Genomic DNA, 23,007 nt, shown 5'->3' on the forward strand with positions numbered 1-23,007 from the left:
CAGAATGTACTACATGGATAGGACTGAATCCAGATTCTGTCCCACATGATCAGCCAGAATGCTGCATAAGTGTAACAACCTTTTCTTTGATTGCATGAAAACTCGAGGGTCCTAATCTAGCATTCTAGTGCAATCCTATGACATTATAATCCTGCATAAATTTGTGCAACGTTTTCTGTGGTCTTATTTGCATGATGTTGCATGTTGTCACTCCAGGTCTTAGAACCACACAACCCATATGCATTAATCTTTTTTTTTTTTTTTAGCTTAGCATTTTACCCTTTGGTAAATGTCAATCCCTTAAGTTACAGGAGATCACTTTAAAATTAGTTTTCTAGGATACAAACCATGCTTGTTTGCATGCCTCATCATTAAACTGAGCACTGTCTTCTTTATGTCATAGGCCTTGTCATCCTGTTTAATTCTACCGGGTGATACTACTGTGGTATGTTCTTCATGGGACAACAATGTGTATGTGATTTCTACATGTATCTAAATGTAAAGTAGTATTTTAGCAATATTTTAATCTGGACTGAAACAGTAATGAGATAGGTGGATGGGAAGGGGCAGCAGTTTATGCTTCCTACTGCCTCACCATCTTTTGCCATCATGATTGGCCGGGTTTCCCTGACTGGTAGTGGCAGCTGATGTTGACTGCCTACTAGCCCACCATGCTTTTGCCACAACATGAAAATGGTCAGAGGGACCCTCTGAACCAATGCCTTATTCTGACTCATTGATCCTGAGAGCAGGGGAGTAAAATAGTGTGTTTTTAAAAGAATAGATAGAGGCGGGCAAGCAGCATGAAGCCTCACACCACCCCATCTTTTATATTATGATATAAAGGAAAGAAGAAAATAGTTTTCACGTGTGTGTGTGTGTGTGTGTGTGTGTGTGTGTGTGTGTGTGTGTGTGTGTATTAGGAAGCCCTATCTTAAAATGAACTTTTTAACATATGTGGATACACTAAATTAAATGTATACAACTATGCTATCTGAAATAAGCCTATTATGCAATATATTTATATTTCCCCCCCCCCCTTTTTAATTTCTGCTAGCTATTTCTATTCAATAGCCTTTGGAAGACAGCAGGACACCTTAATGGGCCATGATGATGCTGTCAGCAAGATCTGTTGGCACAATGACCGTTTATATTCTGCATCTTGGGATTCAACTGTAAAAGTAGGTATTCTTTACCTGTTATGGCTATTTTGTGGTAAGTCAATGCATTGTGATGGAAGCAAATAAATTACAGAGAGAGCTGTTTGGTAACTTTTAATATTTTTGTGTAAATAGATAATTTTGTGTAAATAGATAATATCTCTTCAGAGTTTCTGTTATGGTGCCAAAATTAAGTGAAATTACCATCAAATTGGCAGGGGAAGTAAGCAGAAAAAAGAAACAGTGACTTTTGCATCTTGTTTCTCCAGTTACATATTTTTTTTCCCTTGCAGGTACAAAATAACACAAATGAATGCACTGTATCTTCCACTTTGCACTATGCAACTGTCATATGGAAGCTATTTTAAAATAAACTCTGTGTGATGGCTGCTTCCTGCAGTGTTAGTAACATGTTGTACAGCTGGCCATATAGTCATTCTTACCCATGCCACTGCCAGGCATCCTTGGTAGAAAGTGGCATGGCATGTCTCCATAAAGTAGCATTAAAATGATGTGGAAAATGGATTTTCTCAAGTAGCTGCCAGTGTACAAAGGTTCCCCAGGCACATAGGTTGGATCACCTTGTTTAATTATCAGTTTTATATACTGGCAGTTGTACAGCCTTCACCAAACTGATGCCCCCCAGATGTGCTAAACATCCCCAGCCTGCTTGGATGATGGGAGTTGTCATTCAGCATATCTGGAATGTGTCGCATTAGGGAAGGCTGCAGTAATATGTGCTGTTGGTTTTAAAATGTTATATAATAGTATTTAATGACTAACTTATGGTTTTTATGAAAAGAACAAATATATACAATGAGAAAATCAACTACAGATTGGTTACTGCTTTCCATTGGCCTTGTGTATTACCAAAATTAACATTAATTGGAGAAGGAGAAGCTTATTTCCATCTCTAATGGGCATAGAACAATTTCAATATTTTTTGTTCTAGGTGTGGCATTGTGTTCCTGCTGAGTTGCTGGGCACTAGGAAACGATTTCAATTGCTTGCTGAACTGGAACATGATGTCAGTGTGAGTATGAAGATGTGTCTGCTTCTTGCTTGTGAAAGAATGGGCCTGTTTGCACATCATCACAGCCACTGCGAGTTACATGGGCTCTCATGTTGTGCCATACATTGACAGAGGTACCATTTCTGAATGGTGCCTGTGAGAGCTTGGCTTGTCATAGCTTCTCATGTTGTGTGAATCAAGTTGGGTAAAGCCTGTTTGAGGATTAGATAATCCCCAAGTAAGCCTAAAACAAGTCATGGTTATTTAAGGATTGTTTAAGCCCCCAAAAATGATGTCCTGGTGTAGTGCCACAAAGAACCGTCTGGAATCAGGCTCTCTTGTGCTCACTGAACTTCTGTCCTGCATTTGGCCTTTGCCTAGGAAGTGAACCAAGTCAAGAGCAAGCTCAGCAACACTGGGGAATGCTAGCAGGCCATTTCTTTGTGCTGAATTATCCTCGCCTGCAAGTCGTGTGGAAGCAGGACTCTGCTTCCCCAGTGGGTGTATGGGCAGCTGGTGGCATGTGTGCAAGCTGGCCTTGCTAGTTTTACCAAAGCAGCTTGTTGGACTTGTTTCCTGCCCAGACACCCATGCAAATTGTTGGCATGAGGTGGACTCAGGGAAGAGAGAAAGCAGCCTGGAGTCTGGGGTGGGGTGGGGAGCCAAGCAGACTTGACCAATTACAACTCCCAAACCAGATTTCTCACACATCACTATCTTCTGGCACTGGGCACAATGTGACAACGACTGTGCAGGTAAAGTAAGGATCATCATGTGAACTAGGCTGATATAGTGTTAAATTGTTGTAAGTCAAGCTTTAGCCTTTCTAGCTGAACTGTTTTGGAGGAGGAGAAATGGAAGGTAGGAAGGCCTCAGGCTCACTCTTATCCTAGCCCACCCTGTCTTCTCCATTTCCTGCCCACTGGAATCTTTCTGTAAAGCAGAGGAGGTCAGGGCTCCAATTCCTAGCTCTGAGGTTGGAATGCTATTTCTGAACTCAGTTCTGAGGATCTGAAATAACCTGTGGCCTCTCGGACACTGTCTGAGTACCCTAGGATTGTTTCCTTAAGTTGACCTTCTGTTCCCAGAAGTGACCGTGATACCATGGGCATTTCTTTTGGTGAAAGTTGATATTTGCCCATTTTTCCTTGCAGTTTCCAAGGCCTTCTTTAATGCTATTCAAGAGAGTAAATCAACCCTCCTGAGGAAAGGTCATAGGAGAATAAAACCAGCACTAAAACACTCTTTTCCTAAAATAGATTTTCATGGGGAATGTCTAGATGCCTTTTTAGATGCTTCCTTGACTTTCTCTTTTCATGGTGCTTGTATGAGCAAAGTGTAAATGTACTTGTACTTAATTATTTAGGTAAATACAATCAACATGAATGATGCATATACTCTACTAGCATCAGGAACAAAAGAAGGAACTATTAGTATCTGGGATGTTGCTACTGCCTCTATGTTGCATCAACTCCCATGCCATTCAGGAACTGTCTCTGAGGCTGCTTTTAGTCCTGGTATGTTGTATTCAGTTCTTTTCTAAAATGCAGGTACTGGGAAAGAAACAATTACAGCTAGCCAGTGTGTAAGTCAGTGCCACCACCTGAATCTTGATTCCTGGATCTAAAACATATAATTCTAGTGCAATCCTGTGCATGTTTATTCAGAGGTAAGCTCCACTGTGTTCAGTTATCAGTGCAGCTTCATAAAGGTCCAAATGAAAATGGTTACTAGCTTGGCTGGCAACATAGACCATTTTTGTCATTTTAGCTCGTGGAATCCTTTTTTGGTTTCAGGCAACCAATCACTTATTTCAGTTTACAAAAAACTTTCCTATAAGGGTCTCCCCCTCTCCCCACTTAAAATCATTTGTGTTGACCTGCCGTAGACAAGCAACAAATTGATAATTTCTAAGGTTAATTTAGTAGATAACTTCTTTTACCATCCAGCTAGTTGATTTTCTTGAAGATGAAAGAAGATGCTCTGGTACCTATGTTGTGGTTCATTCTTTATGCAAATGACAGTGTAGTATTGCTGTATATTAAATTTAACTACTGTATATTCAAGGGCTACGTCTATTGTATCCATGTATATGAGTGAGTTTTGAAATAGGGGACTACAGGTGTAATCCTGTGGACACCTAATACTGAGTAAGTCCCATTGAACTTGATAGATCCTATTAAAGTAAACATACATGGGGCTAGACTGCACTAAGGAGGAACAAGAATAATTATTTTTGATGCTTCAGTGTGTTTGAATTAAATACCCAGTTCAGGTATTTTGTTTTATAGATAGCCGGCATCTCCTAAGCATAGGAGAAGATGGTTACTTTAAAGTGACAGATGTGCAAACAGGAATGATTATCTCTTCTATGGCCTCAGAACAGCCTCAAAGGTGACATTACTATGTGGGAAGTTTTGGAGTAAATGTCTGTCTCTTGTAGGGATTTCTGGTGGAATTAGATTGTAAGTCAATTCTGATAAGAGTTTGGAGTCATTTTATCTAAGACCCACTTTAAATAGAGAAAATTGTAATTAAAATTTGTAAAATGTAGGTAATGTGGGCTTATATAAGAATATCTTACCTGAAGTGTTTCATACAGTTTTCACAACAAGCCTATAAGGTGGGCCAATAGGTTTAGTTCCTTAAGACCTTTCAGGGGGACATAACTGTGTTGTGTTTTGAACTAAGAAACTCTAGCTTATTCCTCCTGTGATTAAAACAAGTATTAGTATTTGAAAATTGTGCTCAAAACCTTCTGCATGGCATTCTGAGCTTGGGTAATTAAAGCGTAATAATGGGACTGAGCTTTATAAATTGGAGCCTGAAGTAGAAGCAAAAATCTAAGTCTTAGCAATTAGTGTGACTGCTAATTTCCATTTATGTTGCTTGATATCGTGTGCTTTAATTTTAAAAATGAGAGGTTTGTGGATAGCAGTGTAAGCCTTAAATGCTTAGTGGATGGTAGATTTCACTAGTGGATATATTAAGTGCTAGTTTGTAATTCAGGCGATCAATATATTACAAGGATATGCACCATAAACAATTCTACAAGGAAAATGGGAAGGATTTATAAATGGCTACTTTATAAAGTTCAGGCAATAGTAAGCATTATCTTTTTCCGAATTCTTAGCATACCTCTTTGAAACTAGATGCTGTATCTTTAAGATGATGGACACTCTTAAGCTTCTGTTCTGTTCCATGTACTCTAGGCATACCTTTCATTTTGATATTCACTCAGAGCTAGGCTTGAAACTAATGTATAGGCTTAGTGTATTAAGCAGCATCCCTGTACTGCAATATGTTTTTGCTAAACTTATTTTTGCAGATGCTTCAAGTGGGATGGAAATACTGTCTTATCAGGAAGCCATTCAGGAGAATTGCTTGTTTGGGATATAGTTGGAGGAAAGATAGTAGAAAGATTCTCAGGACATACAGGTGAGTATTTTTAAAATAACATTTACCTTAGCCACTTTAAAAATCTTTAAAGTAAGATACAGATAGGTTGATCCTAATGCTTGCTATGCCAAACAGTAGTGATTAGGGTAAGATACATTTTTTTTAGTAAATTCATATGTTGCAGTACTTTGCTAATATAACTTAATGTCTGTGAGGAGAGCTTTTTATATTTTTTATCCTTTTGCTAAGGTTTTGATTGGTCATGCTTAAATAAGACAAACTGAACACCAGAACTTACTTTTCAAAATGGAGGTTTTATAGGTGCTTGAATCTGTGAAAGCTTTTGAAGCTGAATGCCTTAATCCTGAAAGTTAATTGCAACTCTGACCTAATTTGCCCTGGATCAAGGCCTATTATACATCTGAAATCATCCTATAACTGCAATAGAGTGAGGACTGTATGTGTAATTGTTTAGGGTTAAATCTAACTATGTGATAAGGATGATCTCAACATAGTAAGCATTCTGTCATGTTTCTTCCTTAGGTGCTGTGACTTGTATGTGGATGAATGAGCATTGTAGCTCTATAATCACTGGAGGGGAAGACAGACAAATCATGTTCTGGAAACAGCAGTACTAAGTGCCTTCCCCCTCAAACATATCAATATTCAAAATATTTTAAACCAAACTTTTAAAAGGACTTTATGCACATGTAAAGATGCCTGCTGCTGCTCAGACAAGGAGCTTTGATTGTCTCTAGCTGAAAGCTCAGATGTTACAATGTCAAACCACAGTATGCACTTACTTGTTTATGGATGTAATTTCATCTTGGAATGTTTGCCCAAATACTTAACTGAAAATAAAAGACCTTATTTTTCTGTAATCAATGATATTCTAACTTGTGACCATGATAGTAATGAACAGTTAGTCAAAATGGACTATCTTTTTTCCCCTGAATTTAGTTTATTCATTAAAGACATCTCAAAGTCTTCCTATTCTATTAGATGGACGTATGTTTGACTGTATTCTTCCAGAGACCTCACTTAGAATGAACACATAATGGATTTACAAGAAAGTTTCTCTCCTTTAAAACCTATACTGGCTATTTTATCTAGGAAAGTAATTTCTAATAGGAACAAAAAGCCTCAAGATCTGTTAAAACACAAGCCATTAAGGTCTCTTAAAATTCTAAAGGTTCCTTAAGGAACCTTATCAGTATTTTTTCAGAAAGCAGGTGTTAACTAAAATGTCTGGATACAATAGATTGCCTGTTCCAATTAGTGTTCATCCTACTTACAGTTGATCCATTGAACTGGTTGTAAGAAGATAATTAGGTTTATGCCTTCCTTCCCTTCCTGATCAATAGCCAAAGCTTTTCAAGTGGTTTACACTAGTTGCTAAATCAGGACTGTAATTCACCTGAATACCATAAATTTTTTACTGAAACACAGAATTTAAAAACAATTTAAAGAAAAAAATGTAACAGCTGAAGTATATTTGATACGATGTAGACCTGTTAAAAGCAACTAATCTGGATGCTTCCATTAGGTTATTAAATATACTTCAATGTCTTTAAATGCATCAGTGTGGAGGGGTCTTGGCCTTCTTCTGAAAGGATGGTCGAGCAGGACCCAGGCAGGTGTCAGTGAAAAAATGGTTTCATAGTTGGGGCACTCAGGTGGGAGGAAAGCCTCATGTGTTTATTGCAGTGTTTGGATAGATTGTGGTTGGGAGCGGCATTGAGTACTGCAGCCTTAAACCATATAAAGCTTTAAAGGTTAACACTAGCACCTTCTTTGGCTGCAGCATACAGATAGGCAATGAAAGCAGGTCAAAACTGTTACATATTGAAACCTTCTGGTTCCACTTTACCAGTCTTACAGCTGCATTTTACACAAGCTACAGCTTCTGAGCAGTCATCAAGGGCAGTCCTATGCAGAGAGCATTGAAATAATCTAATTTAGCAATAAGCACAATGTACACTTCTAAAGCCAGGCTATCATTGCCCAGATAGGGATGTAGTTGGACTTCCAGCCAAAGCTGGTGAAACACTCCCCATGCCACTGAAACCTCAGCCTCCAGTGACTGAGGTTTAGTAGATATAAAGGACTTTCCAGAGTCAAGTACAGCTGGGTTAGGTTTTTTGGGCAGCCAGCACTGGGAGTTTCCCTTTTCCTTTGCTAGCAATGAAAGTTTCTCCCAGAGGCATGAGCCTCATTCCAGTCAAGAGCAAGCAGGAGTAACTGGTAATACAGTACCAATTCAGCTTATCTTCCCTGGAGTGTCCCAGTTGGCTTATTTGTGGCTGTAGGCCTAACTGGCTATAACTGCTGCCAGAGTTGTTACGAGTCAACCTTTTTTTAAAAAAAATGCTGGTATGGATTTCTTCATTACACTGTTTGAACACCAAATTGTGAGATCCATTTCTGCTGCTATGGCTTCAAATGTGTGTTGAGTAGTATTCTACAAAATCTGGCATCAAATGTCCTCCAAACAGCCGTTTCAATGGTGGACAACACATCCTGCTCTACCATAGCTGCAGCTTCATGGTCTTTTTCTAAACAAGCAGTCAATGCAGTCCACTCAACCATCTATGGCCAGTCTGGAAAAGGGTTCTGCAGTTCTTCCTTCTGCAGTATGGTTGTACATAAAGAACCTGCTTTAGCATCATGTGACAGCACTGGAAGAGCTCATGTGGGTCCTCACAATGACCACAAACAGTAAGTGTTTTTAAAACAATTTTAATGGCAGCGGCAATAGCAGCTGCTTCTGTACCTCAACTCCAGTTGTTTCCACAATATAGAAAACGAGTACTAGCAATCACGTATCTCCATGTTTTTGCTGTGAGGATAGGGGTTGAAGAAATTGGGGCTACTTGACACGTCCTGGTGTGCCTGGAATGGCAGAGGCAGAATAGAATGAGAAGTACCTGATTCTCTGAGGCCAGGAAACGGCAATCCCACTAGCAGTGGTATAGCTGGACATCATATCTTTGACCAAGCAAGATAATCATCAGTTTGTCATAGAATAGAATGGTGCATGCCACAAGCCCAGAGTGCTCGTTCTGAATTTTGCCTTCCTGAATCTTTTTCTTCTGGCCATCAACTGTTTCCTTGCACAAAGCTCCATACTATCATCTGTTCTGAAAATCAGCATTGTGCTTGGATTCCTGCAGATAATTGTGCTCCTCCGGAGCAACCATGACAGAACCATACTGTTCAGAGCTGCAAGCTACTTCAAAGTTGCTGTGTAGATTTACGCACAGCTGGCTCATAAGGGAAAGAAACACAAGATTACTAAGAAGTGAAGCAGCAAAAACTCTTTCATGGGGGATGGAAAATGTGGAATGCCAAGGAGGGATGGAAGCTGAAGAGCACTGTCTGTTGCTTGGCAGTGTTTGGGTAGCAAGGTAACTCACTAGGAATGGCACATTTTTTGGCCACTCTCACCAAGCAAGACTATTGTTCCTTTCAACAAACCACAATGAAACCATCCTGCCAGGTTCAGATAGCCAACAAAGCACCCTAGTAGGAAGTCTATACCCACAGTTCTCAGAATGGCTGGGGGGGGGGGCACACAGCAAACCCATGCTGAATTTGGACAACAATCCACCATAACTAATCACCCATGTGAGTTACTGTCATTTGAACCAGGTCAATCTTTTAATGCCAATTCCAGAATAACTAAACTTCATTTCTTTTCAGTAAAGTAACTTTATTATTCAGAAAGTCAAGGAATCGAGATCGTAATTAGATGGTGCAATCATAGCTTAGTTGCAACTGGGAAATCTAAAAGCCAGTTAACAATACTCTTTCCTCAAAAGTATGAAGCCATTAGTCAAGTTAAATGCTGGATTTACTACTCCAGAATTAGAGGGTCATCACTCCACCTAACAAAGATAATGCATCCTCCTCTCCAGCACACTCATTTGTACCAGATCACATTTTCAGCACTGGGGATTTTAAAGAGATTATAGTCAGTGTACTCTGCCATTTAAAGAATGTTTTTGCAACTGAATGATTTAAGATGATTAAGGCAACAGAATATAAGCATATTCAAATGACTTTGTAAGAGCAGTAAGACAAAACTAAATGTTCATGTGAATATCTTACTATTTAAAATATCTATGGAATGATAAATACTAGCTATGCTCAGCTTAACTGGCATGCTTTTGTAAACAAGATTTCTAGAACCAGTTAACTAACACTACAAGTCATAATTGTATATATTCTTGCAGAAAGAATAGTAGAAAAACTAATTTATCTGAAAAAGTACAAAGAGCAGCAATATACTTGAATCACAGATAGCAAATACTAACACTTGCAAGATACATTAGTTTTCCTTTTCAATGGCTTATAGAAAATGTTGATCTATACAATATAACCCTATGAAAAAGCATACAGCTTGTTTTATCAAGCTAATAAGGCTACAAAATTCAGTTTGAACAAGGTAATGTGTTGGATTTGACATTCCAAGCCATCAACATAATGCAAATGCTCAATGCAGCATTTCATCTTGGCTTTAAAGAAAGGCTCACGTGCAGAACATAACCATTGCAGAGTAAATAGTAGCCCATGTTTAGCAGTGTTTCCATCACAGAATCAATGCATCCAAAATAAGTTTTAAACTTCAGGGATAGTGTGATCCATTAGGCTTTTCATAATGCTTGAAGCCATCCTGGGAAAAAAGAACCATAAGTATTAACAGAATATGGAAAAGGCAGACATGGCAAAGCCACAGGAATACAAAGTATATCTGAGCAAAACACTTATGTCATCTTCCACATGTACAAAGTCCATATGTGCTTTGAACTCTCTCAATACTGAAACAATCTCTAATCTCTAAACAATTTCCTAATCTCTGTGTAGCAAAAAAGCTTAATTTGTTTTGACAAAAGCCTTCAACAGCTTATTATATTTATGTATAAATAAATATAAACTTCTTATAAAATATAAACTTCTATTGGTAACGGAGTGTAGTATTAGTATGTTCTTTGCTTGCATTACATGAATAAGGCTTATACCAAGTCAGACCAGTTCACTTTTAATATACCCTTGAAGAATGGGTGCATGCTTATATCTTACTAAAAGCAAGAGCACTTCAAAATGTAAAGGTTGCTGGAATTTTCCTGTTTTGAAATGTCTTTCCAAACTGTCACTCAAGTACTTCTATACACAAGTTCTCCACTAACTTAGCTACATTCCAATTTTATATTAGATTGCAAGTATGTTTTATACATTTGTTTTATCCTGGAGACAAAGTATGCTTAATCTGTTTGCCATCCTTTCCTTAGATGGGTTCTTTATTTACTGCACCCAAGTTACCTGAAATGAAATATTCAAGCATACCTCTTTATCATGTGTTCAAAAATCTGAGAAGGCATGATTGTGATGGTCACTACATTTCCAGCAGTTGTTAATATGTCTGCAACCTGGGAATCCTGTTAGATCAAAATATAACATCATCAATTCTGAGAATCTTGGAACTCATGAATTTTTGCAATAACTTTCATTGTTATCAATAAAGCTTGAGCTACACCAAGGTGCTAGATGTAGATGTTTTACATAAAATGTGCATACAAACAAAAATTATAGCTCACTTTAATCCCTTTAATTTAAAAATTGGACTACAGAAGTTAACCCAGCATAATTTAGCACTCTTTTGGCCACCTTTTAAATATTGCTACCCAGTAAACAGATATAGACTCACATTTGGAGCCTAGGTTATTCCCTATTCCTGCCATTATTATCATCCTGTTTTAAGGAGGATTATTAAAAGGACATTATTATACTCCTGTTACTACATCTTCAAGCCTAGCAGGAAAGTAGCTATATAGATAATGGGTTAGGCATATTTAGAACTAAAATCAAAGGGACTTCAGTTCTAAGTGAAGGTCAACTACATATATTTAATTCTGGAAGTAAATGTCACATATTCCCACTGTTAAGCATCAGAATATGCGACTCTGGTTATTTGCTTTTACTAGCCAGGAGGGTAAGAGACCAATTGATGAAGAAAACTTCAGCAACTAGAATGCTCTGCTAGACAAAGAGAACAAGAGACAGTATCCAAATCCTTCTCGTACTAAGTATTTCAGACTTTCATTGCGAGCCATCCAGAGATGCAGAGTGACTGGACAGCCTAGAAATATCGCAAATTAAATAAATTATTTTCTACAAGCCATGGGAAAGAGTATTATCTATCCTCTCCAAAACACAAGGTTTATATATACTTAAAGGAGACAAGCTACTTACCTTCAAGCCAATTACATTCTGTCCATTAATTTCACAGATGTTGTGTTCTGTCAGAAGTCCATTTCGAGCAGCCGAACTATCTTTAACTATTGAAGTTATCTTTCCATTTTTGAATATAAAGCCAACATGTCCTGTGCTGTCCTTGTGCATGGTAATAGTTCGTCCAAAGGGCCTGTATGAAAAATGTTTGGAACTCAATGTCTAGAATATTTACTAAATATAAATACATCACACAGCTATACAGGCTGATTAATTCTGTGTTAACTAGCCAAATGAGAAGACTGTTTTGATGTTTAACACACAGGATAAATGTACAAACGTTCATCAGAAATAGCCCTCTCCCTCCACAAATAATCATAAACAGAAATACATTTTTGGAACTGTTACCGGTCACGAATAATCATTGAAATTCTCTCTCCAGATGCTTGCTTCAGAACTTTATGGGCTTTATCAGAACTCCATCCAGCACAATTTTCTCCAGTGATTTGCAGAACCTGGTCCCCAAACCGCAAACCAGCCAGTGATGCTGGAGAGTTAGCCTGAACCAACTGAATAAATATACCCTAAACAAAAGACACAAGTGCATATTAAGATAAACCAAAAATCCTCTCTCTCTCTCTGTGTGCGCGTGCACGTGTGTGTGTGTATATATATATATACACACACAAAACATTTAAAATATGCAAGGCAATGCAGGAAGAACACAGCACTTGTGCAGTTTTTTTTTTTTTTTAAATGCTGTTGCTGTATCCTTTGTTTTGGTTTAATGAACATTTTTCTCGCTACAGCACGAAGTTCAGCCAATATTGGTCTCTCATCAGGATGTTCTGTTATCTGTGAAAAGGCTGCATTTCAGAATGCTAACAAGTTTTTGTCTTCTCATAAATGTAATGCAATAAACTATTTAAAATGTGATGCCTCCCTTACAGAAGTAATTTATATTAAAACATTAAAGGTTAAATAGATAGCATGCTAGGTTAATTACTGAAGATCATGTAGTAAATTAACAAAGAATTAAGAAAACTGTGAAGCACAAGAAATTCAGCAAAATCTGAAAGGATGTGACTTGATTAGTGAATCTATAGCATCTTGTATATTTTCTGCCCTTGACTGCTGATGTTAATGGGTCAGCATAGCATACAGGACATCAAACATACATTATCCACTGATTTGAGGCGAAGACCAATTTTTCCATCCTGATCTTTACACAAGATTACTTCACGAATCCCTTGCTTAATTTCTGCTCTACGAAGTCCAACATCATTTCCAGTTACTGGAGCCACCATGTAATTCATTGCAGAAGGTCTTGCAACAACCTGAAGAATACAAAACATATGTAAACAGATTAAAAACAATGGCAGAGTCAAATCTCATTTACAAGCCTTTGATTTAAAAGAGACAGATTAATGAAAGAGAGATTCCAAGACAACTTCTGAGCAACTACAACAGTCACAGGATGGCAGTTAATTTCATCTGGGTACACTAATTCATTGTTTTAACAAAGCACTCTGCAGTGGAAAGAGGTACTTCTCCATAAGAGGGGTATTTCTGTTCTTGCTTTTTCAGAATGCTAAAGAAGGAAAAAGCCTCATGAGAAAAATCATTATCAGAAGTTAACATCTTATGCTGAAAAAGCACTACATTCCTCAAAACTCAAGAAAAAATCTGCTCATTTGGCTGATACCTACCCCCTGAGAATAAGCAGCAGGAACCACTGCCAAGTTTCTTTGTATCTCCTCTTCATTCAAGCTTAGACCCATATATTGGGAAAGTTCAGGATACAACTTGGGATATAAGTCTACAGAAAGTTAAAAAAATAAAGTATTAACTATTACCAACATCATCTTTATTAGCTAAGGCCTGCTAAAACAGAATGTGTCACCATATGAAAATGGTGAAATCAAGAGCAAGTCTCAGTCTTGAGTAATCCTATTCCTCCCTTAGAACATGTAAAAAGTTACAGCTACACTTGAAGATATTGTATTTACTTACATAAAGTTCATTCAGATCCCTGCAAAGTATATCTTTAGTTATATAGGTCTTGTCTATGGTAGCTGGAACAGGAAAATTAATTGGCAGCTAGAACGGGAAAATTAAAGTATGGAACTGATGCCATATTATCCCATTCCTGAGCATTCTCACATTCCAAAATGATTACATAAGAACTCAGTTTAAATCACTGTACAGCATATGTTTACATACCCCCTCACAAACTATTCCCAGCAAAGATTGAGAAACTTATTACAATTTTATGCAGCAAATAAAGCAGCATAGTATTTTCAAGCTATAAAGAACAATAATTTTATCAGGCTTGTTATTTTTTTAAGAATTAAAACCTGTATAGTTTCTTTGCTATGAAATAATGTCAAAAAATCACCATTTAAAAACTGCTTTAGCTATATCCCACCCGGTCTTCTTGCAATCCTTGTTCACTCTTGAATCCTTGGGAAGCAGATATAAAGTTGGAGTGTGTAAATTAAGGGTTTCCAGATTTTCAACTCAAGGGCCAAATTCAATTTCAGAAATGTGTTGCATCACAGTTGTGAAAAGCACAAGCCAGGCCCAAACTACTAAACTATTTTAGTTTAACACTCTTTAAGAGAGGCATTTCAACCTTTTCAAACAGAATAACTATTAACAGTCAGGAAACCACCAACATGTTCCATGACAGTGATGGTGACAAGAGTTCCTTTCCTCAGTGATCTTTTCAGTGTCCTGAGAAGAGCTTTTTCCAAACGATTCATGGCCATTCAACTAGTAGGCCACGAAGAGTAACATTAAAAGATAGAATCACTTGGATCCACAATTGCAATTAATTTAGTTCCACTAGGACAGATGCCCACAGTACCATCTGGTTCAGTTTTCCTGGACAAGTTTCAAATTGTTGAGACTCGAGGATCTAGACAAAGTGCAGGGCCAGATCTAGTTGAGGACCCATGTGCATGACCCTTGTCCTTTATGACTTATTACATTTCACAAAGAGATGTCTGGATCAGTACAGGTGGTTATAAATTTCTTAACAGAGGAGTGATACCCAATTCTTGAAAGGATCTGGTAATTAAAAGAAACCTAAAACCTAAAAGAAACCTAACCTATTCCTAGATAATGCTAACAACTCTATCTCCTTCTTGGGCAATGTGCATGAACGGGTGGTTGCTGGTAAACTCCAGGCACCTTTACTGAAACAGATTATCTATAGCCACTTTGATTTAGCTCCTTAGCTAAATCTCTTTGGAGACATTTTAGTCTTTCAGTTTAGTTTAAGTCTGTTACTGACTGGGTCCAGACATGACAACACACATTCAAGGATGAGGTATGAGTTGAGCATGGGATGTTGTTGAACTGTGGGATGTTGCTGAAACATGATAAATCCAGCTAAGCTAACAAACCATGTTGTGTAAATTCAGCTAGGCTAACAAACCACGGTTGATTAATTGCAAACAATCCATAAAGAGAACGCGTATCTTCTTGTAAGGTTCTGAACTATCGGTTGTTTACCTAGAGGCTGACTAATTTCTTAGGGCACCTGGATCTGACAAAACAGTAACTAACACATGCCACTGTATTTTAAATCTTGTATTGCTGCTAAGTCTTATTTTATTTTGTATTATAGTTTAAAAATTTTAGAGTATATATTTTACAGTTTTAACTGCTGCAAAAAAAACCTCCAGCTATTAGGCAGAATGGAAACCCTAATAAATATGCCACTCTGTTAAGCATTGTCCAATTAAAATTTGTGAAAACTGAGTTTTCTGTCCTTTGGATTTTTCATCTAGCCTTGTTAAGGGAATTGAAGAGTATATTTTCAGGAAATACGTATTTTGTTCCCCATACTCAAAGGTCTTACATTTTTCCACACTATAACGACTTACTTCCATCTTGGAGGATGGGAGCTGAGGCTTCTGATAAAATTGCTGGATTGGCTGGATTTGAAGCAAAAGATGTCTGGGCCTACACAAGGAAGAAGTAAAACATACTTTATGGATTTTATTTAAGATGAAGAAAATATAGCGATCTCATCTCATTTGGCCATGCATAGCATATGGTTAAATCAAGTTTGGGTTATATGAGCATCTAAATCAATTTCATTTTAACTACACAAGACAAACTTGGCTTAAAAGGACTATGTCTCCAAGGGCTTAACTAAATGTAATATAGGAGAGCCACAATAAATATTACTCAGTTGTTTCTTTCAGAGTGACCAGGTTGGATTTTAATTTGAACAAATGGTGTCAGGGAACAATCTTAACCATCCACCCCCCATAATGCTTCCCCAATCACACAAAAAACTCTATAGGAGATATTAGTCTTAGACCTTCCTCCATATCACATCCACTTTGGCCCTAAATACTATTACATATCAGCCCTATCTTATCCTTAAAGTTCTGCTTGATATTATAAAGTCCCAGATGTAGGATTTGCCTACTGGGCAGCTAAAGTATCATTCATTAGTGCTGTTCAGTGATTGCTAATAGCTGGTCCTAAGAATATGTTCATGGCACTCCATGTAGCATCCTAGGTGCCTTATTAGCAGCCAATGTTCATGTACAACTCTGTATTATGGTACAAGCATTTAAGGAATATACACTGTAAGCTCAACAAAAATAGATGACTATATGTGGCTTGCCAGACAATGAACAGGCAATTCAGAGTACAGCTGCTATAGTCACAGTACTGCATCACTAGTCAATCTGTAGGATCAAGCTGATCAACAAGAACTACCAATTTTGCACATGAAATACAGAATTTCTGAATTTAGAAATTTTTATTATAAAAAATTAATTTTTATTTTCCCAGCATATACAATTACATAGAAAAAATACAGAGCTAAGGAAAAACTAACATAAACAAAACAGCTAAAGTGAACAAAATTAAGCAAATTGCCAAGGGAATTACAAACAACATAACCCATATACTACAGCCCCCAGAGCTAACTCTTCATATCTTCCCAAGCTCTATAAGAGTTTGCAAAAAAGAAAAAAGATTCATTATTCTATACATCAACAGATTTTCTAACCAGTTCAAATTCTAATGCTTTCCTTTTTCCCTTCCAATCTTCCATGGACTTTTATTAATCATGCTAAGCATGATAAAATTTCCATTTGTCATTAAATTCCTCTAACGGTCTTCTATTTACATACTTAGTTAGCTTTGCCATCACTGCATATTCTGCTAATCTATTTCTCCATTGGGGGCTCCAGTATTTTCATGAATTTAGGAATTTTTTACAGGCTAACCAAGTTTCAAAGATCGATAAATTCCTCTTCCAACTGAAATTCTAAGAATAATTGGGAACAAAAGCTTTTACCTTTTAACAAATATAATATTTCCCCATCAAATATATTTTGACATACCTGAATTACTTTGTCCACCTTCAAATCTTCCAGAGAAGGATACAGTGACATTTTCACACAATTTCACTAGAGGAAAAATAGATATATAAGAGTCATAAAGTATACCATCTGAATGTTCATGCTCATTTAGGATACAGCTGCATTTGGGATTAAACCTTTTACATTTCTCTATATTTGTCCAATATTGAATAATTCTACAAGTCGTATCTGTGTACATGAAAATTACAGCACCATCCTAGCACTGTTCACTCAGAAGTAAGTTCAAATATTATCAAACAGGGCTTACTACTGGGCAAGAATCTCTATCATGAATAATAATCTTTTTTTTCCAGATTTAGACTACAACTGCCTAATGAGTGATCGCTAAGATTATCTGAGTTGTAGTTTCAAACATCCGAAAGGTACCACACTTCCTGCTGTCTCTGTATTAACCAATGTGCTCAGGTTAGTAGAGCAAACAAGGTTGTATTGTTTCTGGGACACTCCTTCACAGGTGTGTACTGTGCATACACTTAAATGGATCAAGTCCCCATATATTTAGCCTGAGGCAAACCACCAAACCCAAAATAGTAGGAAAACTGTCCTGTGACCTGAAAACATGTCCTTAAATGTTAAAGAAATTTCCAAAACTGTATCCATTGAAATATACAAGCTTTCAATAGGAAGGAAAAAAATCAGTAGTGTTGGATGCTGGTTCATTTCATGAACAAAAATATCTTTCATAATTATCAGTCATGACTAATTCTCCTGCTTTGCAAGGAAAGATAATAAAAAGAACATCTGGGAGGCTGAAATTAATGCTCTCTGCTGCATGCCCAACACATTTAGCTGATATCTAATGATCTCTCTCTTCTCATTAGTGAGGAAGATACTTTTGCTTTTTGAAATCAAGTAACCCAAGAATGGATGGTGGAGGACAGGAAGGCCTGGAAGAGTGTTGTCCATGGGGTCGCAATAGGTCGGATGCAACTTAGCAACTAGCAACAACAACCCAAGAATTATATCTGTCTAAAGAAGTAACTGATAATTGCACAAGATATTTGTGCCTTAAAAGGCTAGCACAATTATCAGTGAAATTTCTGCTATTTTTCCTTTCTACCAAAGACCTGTATGTAGGTTCTCACTATCCGACTTAAAAAGTAGTCCAAGTTTTCACTGTGTGAAATTATGGATCTGCCTATTCCCACCCCATTATCCTCACAGGAAAAGCCATTTTCAATGGAATTAGGAGTGACAAATACAGAAGTACCAGTACCAGAACCTTCTCCTCCATTTCTTTCAACCTTTATTTTCCCTTAGCTAACTGGGTGTGGTTGACTTATTCCCTTCTCTCTAGGTCTAAGTGCACAAAAAAAGACATACAACCTTCACACCTTACAAAAAATCCATCTGATCAGGAGTAGAATACTTGCTGGCTGGCTTATTTGTGTTCACAACACAACAATGCCTTCTTGGGGGGGGGGGGGCAGTAATTCCTCTCATGAGCTCAGGTATAGTGAAGTTAAGAAAGAACAGGAAAATTATTCCAAAAATCATTTTTAAAAAAAGTTAAAACATTTGCACTCAAAATATTCTTGCTATTATATATTAAGTTGACATATATCATATGTCAACTTAACTTGAAGAAAAAAGTAATTTTTTCACTTAAAAGTCAAGCTGTTAAAATATTTCAGGATTAACATGTAACCAAGGAAATGTTTGGCACCTGGCCAGAGCTTTGGTCACTGCAAGAACACAAACCCATATACAGTGGTACCTTGGAACTTAATACATTCCAGGACTCTGGTCATGACCCAAATTGATTGTGAGCCAAGTCAAATTTCCCCATAAGGTTCAATGTGAATAAGATTTAAAAAATAGTTACAGAATGGATTAATCACAAAAATTTGAAGCAAAGTGACAAAGAACAACAAAGATCGTGGCCATCTCCCCCTCCCCCCCCAACACTCCAAACACGGCCATCTCCTCCTCCAGCAAGATCGCGATCATGCCCGTCTTCCCTGCACGAGCACAACTGCAGCCATAGATGGGCGCGATCATGAGCATGCTGTGGTGGGAGACGGGCGCAATCACAGGCGTGCTGTGGTGACGGACGAGCATAATTGCGATCGTCACCCGATGGGGAGTTTGTGACCTGAGGCAAAATTTTTCAGAAATTTCTGTTTGCAACCTGATTTGGTTGTGAACTGAAGCGTTTGTGAGCCGAGGTACCACTGTATTGAAGGAGATCAAAATCCTCAATGATTTGCCATTACTGTATTTTGCTACTCTCCAGAGGGAAGCTACCTCTGCTAATGCAGACATACAGACTTTGCTTAATCCTTTTGTCTGTTTTGCGGACTGACCAGTGTTTTGTGGAATCCTACTGCACTGAATATTAATTGATGAAATCTGATTTTTAAATCAGAATTTTCTCCTACTTGCACTGATTTGCATTAATGTGAACTCTTGCACATTAGTTAATACAAATTAACATTAATTCAAATAAGCACGTATGTCTCCCAAGCCATAAGTTAAAAATATTCTACAGGTCTGTGGAATCACTCTTGGACAAGTAATCTCAGATGTTGCAGTCTGCAAGAATAGAATCACATGGAGTAAGAAAGCAGTACAGTGGTGTGCCTTGTGTAATAGAAATAGCTCAGAATATTTGCTACAGAACAGGGGTTTCACATAAAAGGAGGTGAAAAAATAAGCTATTTTTCCTGCTGCTAGAAAATAATTGAATATATGGAGAACAAACCCCAAATCCATATATTTTAAGGCACTTCCTAGCCATTCACCTAATTCAGATAATTTGTAACTCATCCAAAGGTTGCAATCAATTTAAAAAAAAAGTCTAATGAATTGCACTGTTAAGTTTCCCTGCTCATCCTTTTTTTCCTTTTGTGAGGCATATCTTAGACAATATATGCCCTGTAGGTGCCACATTTAAATGAATACTTATTTGGATACCTAGTCTACGTTTGTTCACACACACACCCACACACTTTATATGTATTCACTGATATGGAGAGATATACAATTCATATTTATTTATTTATTTATTTTAAATAAATTTTTATTTTTATATTGTTATTATTAATGTATTTATGTATTTTGTTTCTGTTGTGAGCCGCCCCGAGGCTTCGTTGCGATGGGGGCAGCATAAAAATGTTTTAAATAAATAAATAAATATGCAAATTTTTAAAACACTTAAAAGGGAAATCAAGCTTGAGGGATCTGAGACATCCCAGGGTGTTTCAATGATTCTTTTAAACTGTCTTAAGAGCTTTTTTGGCAGGAGAGCAGGGCAAAAATGCTTAAAATCAGTGGTGGGCAACTTGTAGCCCAAACATTGTGGAAGGCCACAATTCCCATTATTCCTTATCACTGACTGTTGGTTAGGAATAATGGCAGTCAAAAGGCCAAAACATGTGGAGGTCACGAATTGTCCACCTCTGCTTTAAGTAGAGAATGAAGCAAGGATGAAGCACACCAAAACTCACTAATCTTAGGAGCATTCATCCTATACAAGCAGAAAATGACATCAAGAATTCACCCAGAAACACCAGGCACTGGCTCAAATGCTTATTGTCTTACTAGAGGAAGGGTCTTCAAGCCCTCTCTCCAGCAATCCACCAAAACCTCTAGGGAGACACTGCCCCCTTGTCCAGTTCCAGCAACTGAACTTGTTCCATCAGTGGAAAGAGAAGCACTGGATTCCACCTATTATACGGAATGAAAGCCACATCTGTCCAAAGCAAGTAGTGCACTTTGGACAGTACAAACTAATTGCAAAAGCCACTTTTGAAATATTTAATATAAACAAACAGAATGAGGCCAAGCAGAATGAAGTCTGTTATCAACTGTTACCAACAGAATGATCTTCAAAACAGAATTAAAAATGCAAATCTATTACAGGCAACTAATTTCTCTGACAATGCACAATTTTAAAAATGTCCATCTTCAAAACCATTCTTCCCCAGCATGGAGGAAAAAATATCAGCCAACATACTAATTGCCTTCCCCCACCACTGTGTGTGTATTTGTTTCATCTAGATTTACATTTGGAAATACCAACATGGGATCTCTAAAGCTGCAATTCTGAGCAACTTAACAGTGTGAATCTCAAGACTTACTTCCAAATAAAACATGCACACGATTATCTAAGTAGCATATAATAAACCTATTAACATACATTCAGAAGCTACAATATACAGTAATAGCTGGATCTCTCTCTCTCTCTCTCTCTCACGTACTAAGAAAAACAGAAAATTCACCGTGCCGGCCACAAAATCAGAATTACCTCCTTCTCCCACCGTTAAAGTAAACATCCGATGTAACGAAACTGAAATAACCGAGGCTTCTCTCCTTCGTCCTCTCATTCTCCCGTCAAAGCACTGCAGTGCGTCCCGTTTCCCCAACCCGTTTCCTTACGGTGTTATTTACAACAGACAGCCTCCAGCTCAATCGCCCCGTTTTCCTTCCTCCATCACTCAAGTCTTAGCCGCCCCCGCCCCGCGCTGAGAAAAGCCAACCGAAGCGCGTTACCAGCTTCCCAGAACCTCACCCCACCCCGCCCCGCAGGGTCACTCCAACGTCTGGGAGCTCGGCCAGCTCGCTCCCCTCCTCCTTCCAAGGACTCAGAAGAGGGGCTCTGCTTCCCGCCCAACTTTCCCGCCCCGCCCCCCAATCGAGGAGGGAGGAAACGGGCCCACAAACCAGGGCGCGGCCCTTGTCGGGTTCCAAGACGCAGTTCCGCGTGAACGTGTGAAATGACACCCGTGGCGTGCCTCTGGGCATAACAGCGTGCGCTCCCCTTGCGTCGAGGGACGGCAACCCAGGCCGCTCTGCCGGGTCAAGAGACATTCTTTGCCTGGCTCCGTCCCTCGGAGTCCCCCCCCCCATTGAAGGAATGAGGAAATTCCCTCTCACACCGTCCAAGGCCGCCGATTTAGGAAATTCGTCCCGGCCAGCTCCGTTTCGGCCTGCCCTGCTTTCTTTCGTACCGGCCCCGGAGGTACAAGATGCTCACCGAACGAGGCGACGGCTTCAACTCCCGGACCGTTAAGGGCAGTGGCGACTCTGAAGACAAGGCTCTCCCTTTCTTCCGATCCTGACGTTGCCTCCGCAGCCGAGGAAAACGAAGCCCAACCAGCTGGAAGGGAACTTTCCGCGCATGCGTCATCACCAGGGCACTCGTGACACCAAGCGGAGGAGTGTGGTGCAGGGGAGGGCGAAGTGAGTCACGTTGTCTGCGGCTTTGTGCAACTCTCCTTAAAAACTCTTACTTCGCGTCAATGGAGTTTTCTCCCAAATCAGCCGTGAGTCAGCTTTTGCTCTGTAAGAAGGGAGAAAGATTCCCGCAACTGATCCCCTCCACTAATGGATGAACATAGCAGAATTAAGTTCATGTGATCAACTTTTTGGAAGTTTCCTTCCAAAACGACCCTATTCCTTTCCTAGAACGACCGTCTGGGAACCGAGGTGCAAAATAGTGGCCCCGGCAAGCGGACACAAATGCAAAATGCTGACTCAAGAGGAAGTGCTAATTCCCCTCTGCATCCTTTGAGTATATGTTATTTATTTATTCAATATATAATGGCTAAGATGACCTCCCCGTACAGGTATGAATCAACAGATCACGATTCTAAACTCTGAGAAAATCTTCGTTTCTGTGGAGAGTCATAAGCCCATTACAAATCATCAGGCAATTAGTTTTTATGTGCCATCATGTCATTTCTGTCCTATGGCAACCCTAAGCCTTTATGCTAACCCTCCTTCACCTGCCCCCCCCCATGTTGTTGCATGCCTTCAACTAATCACCCCCATGAATTAGTGTAGTCCA

At 38.6% G+C, this 23,007-nt stretch overlaps 2 protein-coding genes across 5 annotated transcripts in view; one reads left to right on the plus strand and one right to left on the minus strand.

Moving 5' to 3' along the window:
* Positions 1–6,572, plus strand: part of NSMAF (neutral sphingomyelinase activation associated factor) — a 42,694-nt gene extending 36,122 nt beyond the window's left edge. The window contains exons 25-31 of one of the 3 annotated variants that reach the window (XM_044423738.1): positions 404–471; positions 1,058–1,181; positions 2,113–2,193; positions 3,539–3,689; positions 4,464–4,566; positions 5,501–5,610; positions 6,115–6,572. In XM_044423738.1, coding sequence (XP_044279673.1) covers positions 404–471; positions 1,058–1,181; positions 2,113–2,193; positions 3,539–3,689; positions 4,464–4,566; positions 5,501–5,610; positions 6,115–6,209 — 732 coding nt within the window. In that variant the 3' untranslated portion in view covers positions 6,210–6,572. Of the gene's footprint in view, positions 1–403; positions 472–1,057; positions 1,182–2,112; positions 2,194–3,538; positions 3,690–4,463; positions 4,567–5,500; positions 5,611–6,114 lie in introns of those variants that run through there. The other 2 variants (XR_006414040.1, XR_006414041.1) reach the window with 2 other exon arrangements.
* Positions 6,573–9,262: 2,690 nt separating this feature from the next.
* LOC123020276 (syndecan binding protein) lies at positions 9,263–22,348 on the minus strand. Of its 2 annotated transcripts, none has more exons than XM_044423740.1 (9): positions 22,195–22,348; positions 17,178–17,243; positions 15,696–15,774; positions 13,512–13,621; positions 12,981–13,139; positions 12,211–12,386; positions 11,824–11,995; positions 10,918–11,009; positions 9,263–10,246 (listed from the first exon to the last, which is right to left on the minus strand). In XM_044423740.1, the coding sequence occupies exons 2-9, from the start codon at positions 17,226–17,228 to the stop codon at positions 10,192–10,194; spliced, it is 894 nt and encodes a 297-aa protein (XP_044279675.1). In that variant the 5' UTR covers positions 17,229–17,243; positions 22,195–22,348; the 3' UTR covers positions 9,263–10,191. The 2 variants fall into 2 exon arrangements, with proteins under 2 accessions (XP_044279675.1, XP_044279676.1); XM_044423741.1 differs by lacking the exon at positions 22,195–22,348 and adding an exon at positions 21,466–21,588.
* Positions 22,349–23,007: the final 659 nt, after the last annotated feature.

The sequence above is a fragment of the Varanus komodoensis genome, unplaced genomic scaffold (genome assembly GCF_004798865.1).
Source record: "Varanus komodoensis strain SLA01 unplaced genomic scaffold, ASM479886v1 scaffold14_1, whole genome shotgun sequence".
Taxonomy (NCBI): domain Eukaryota; kingdom Metazoa; phylum Chordata; class Lepidosauria; order Squamata; family Varanidae; genus Varanus; species Varanus komodoensis.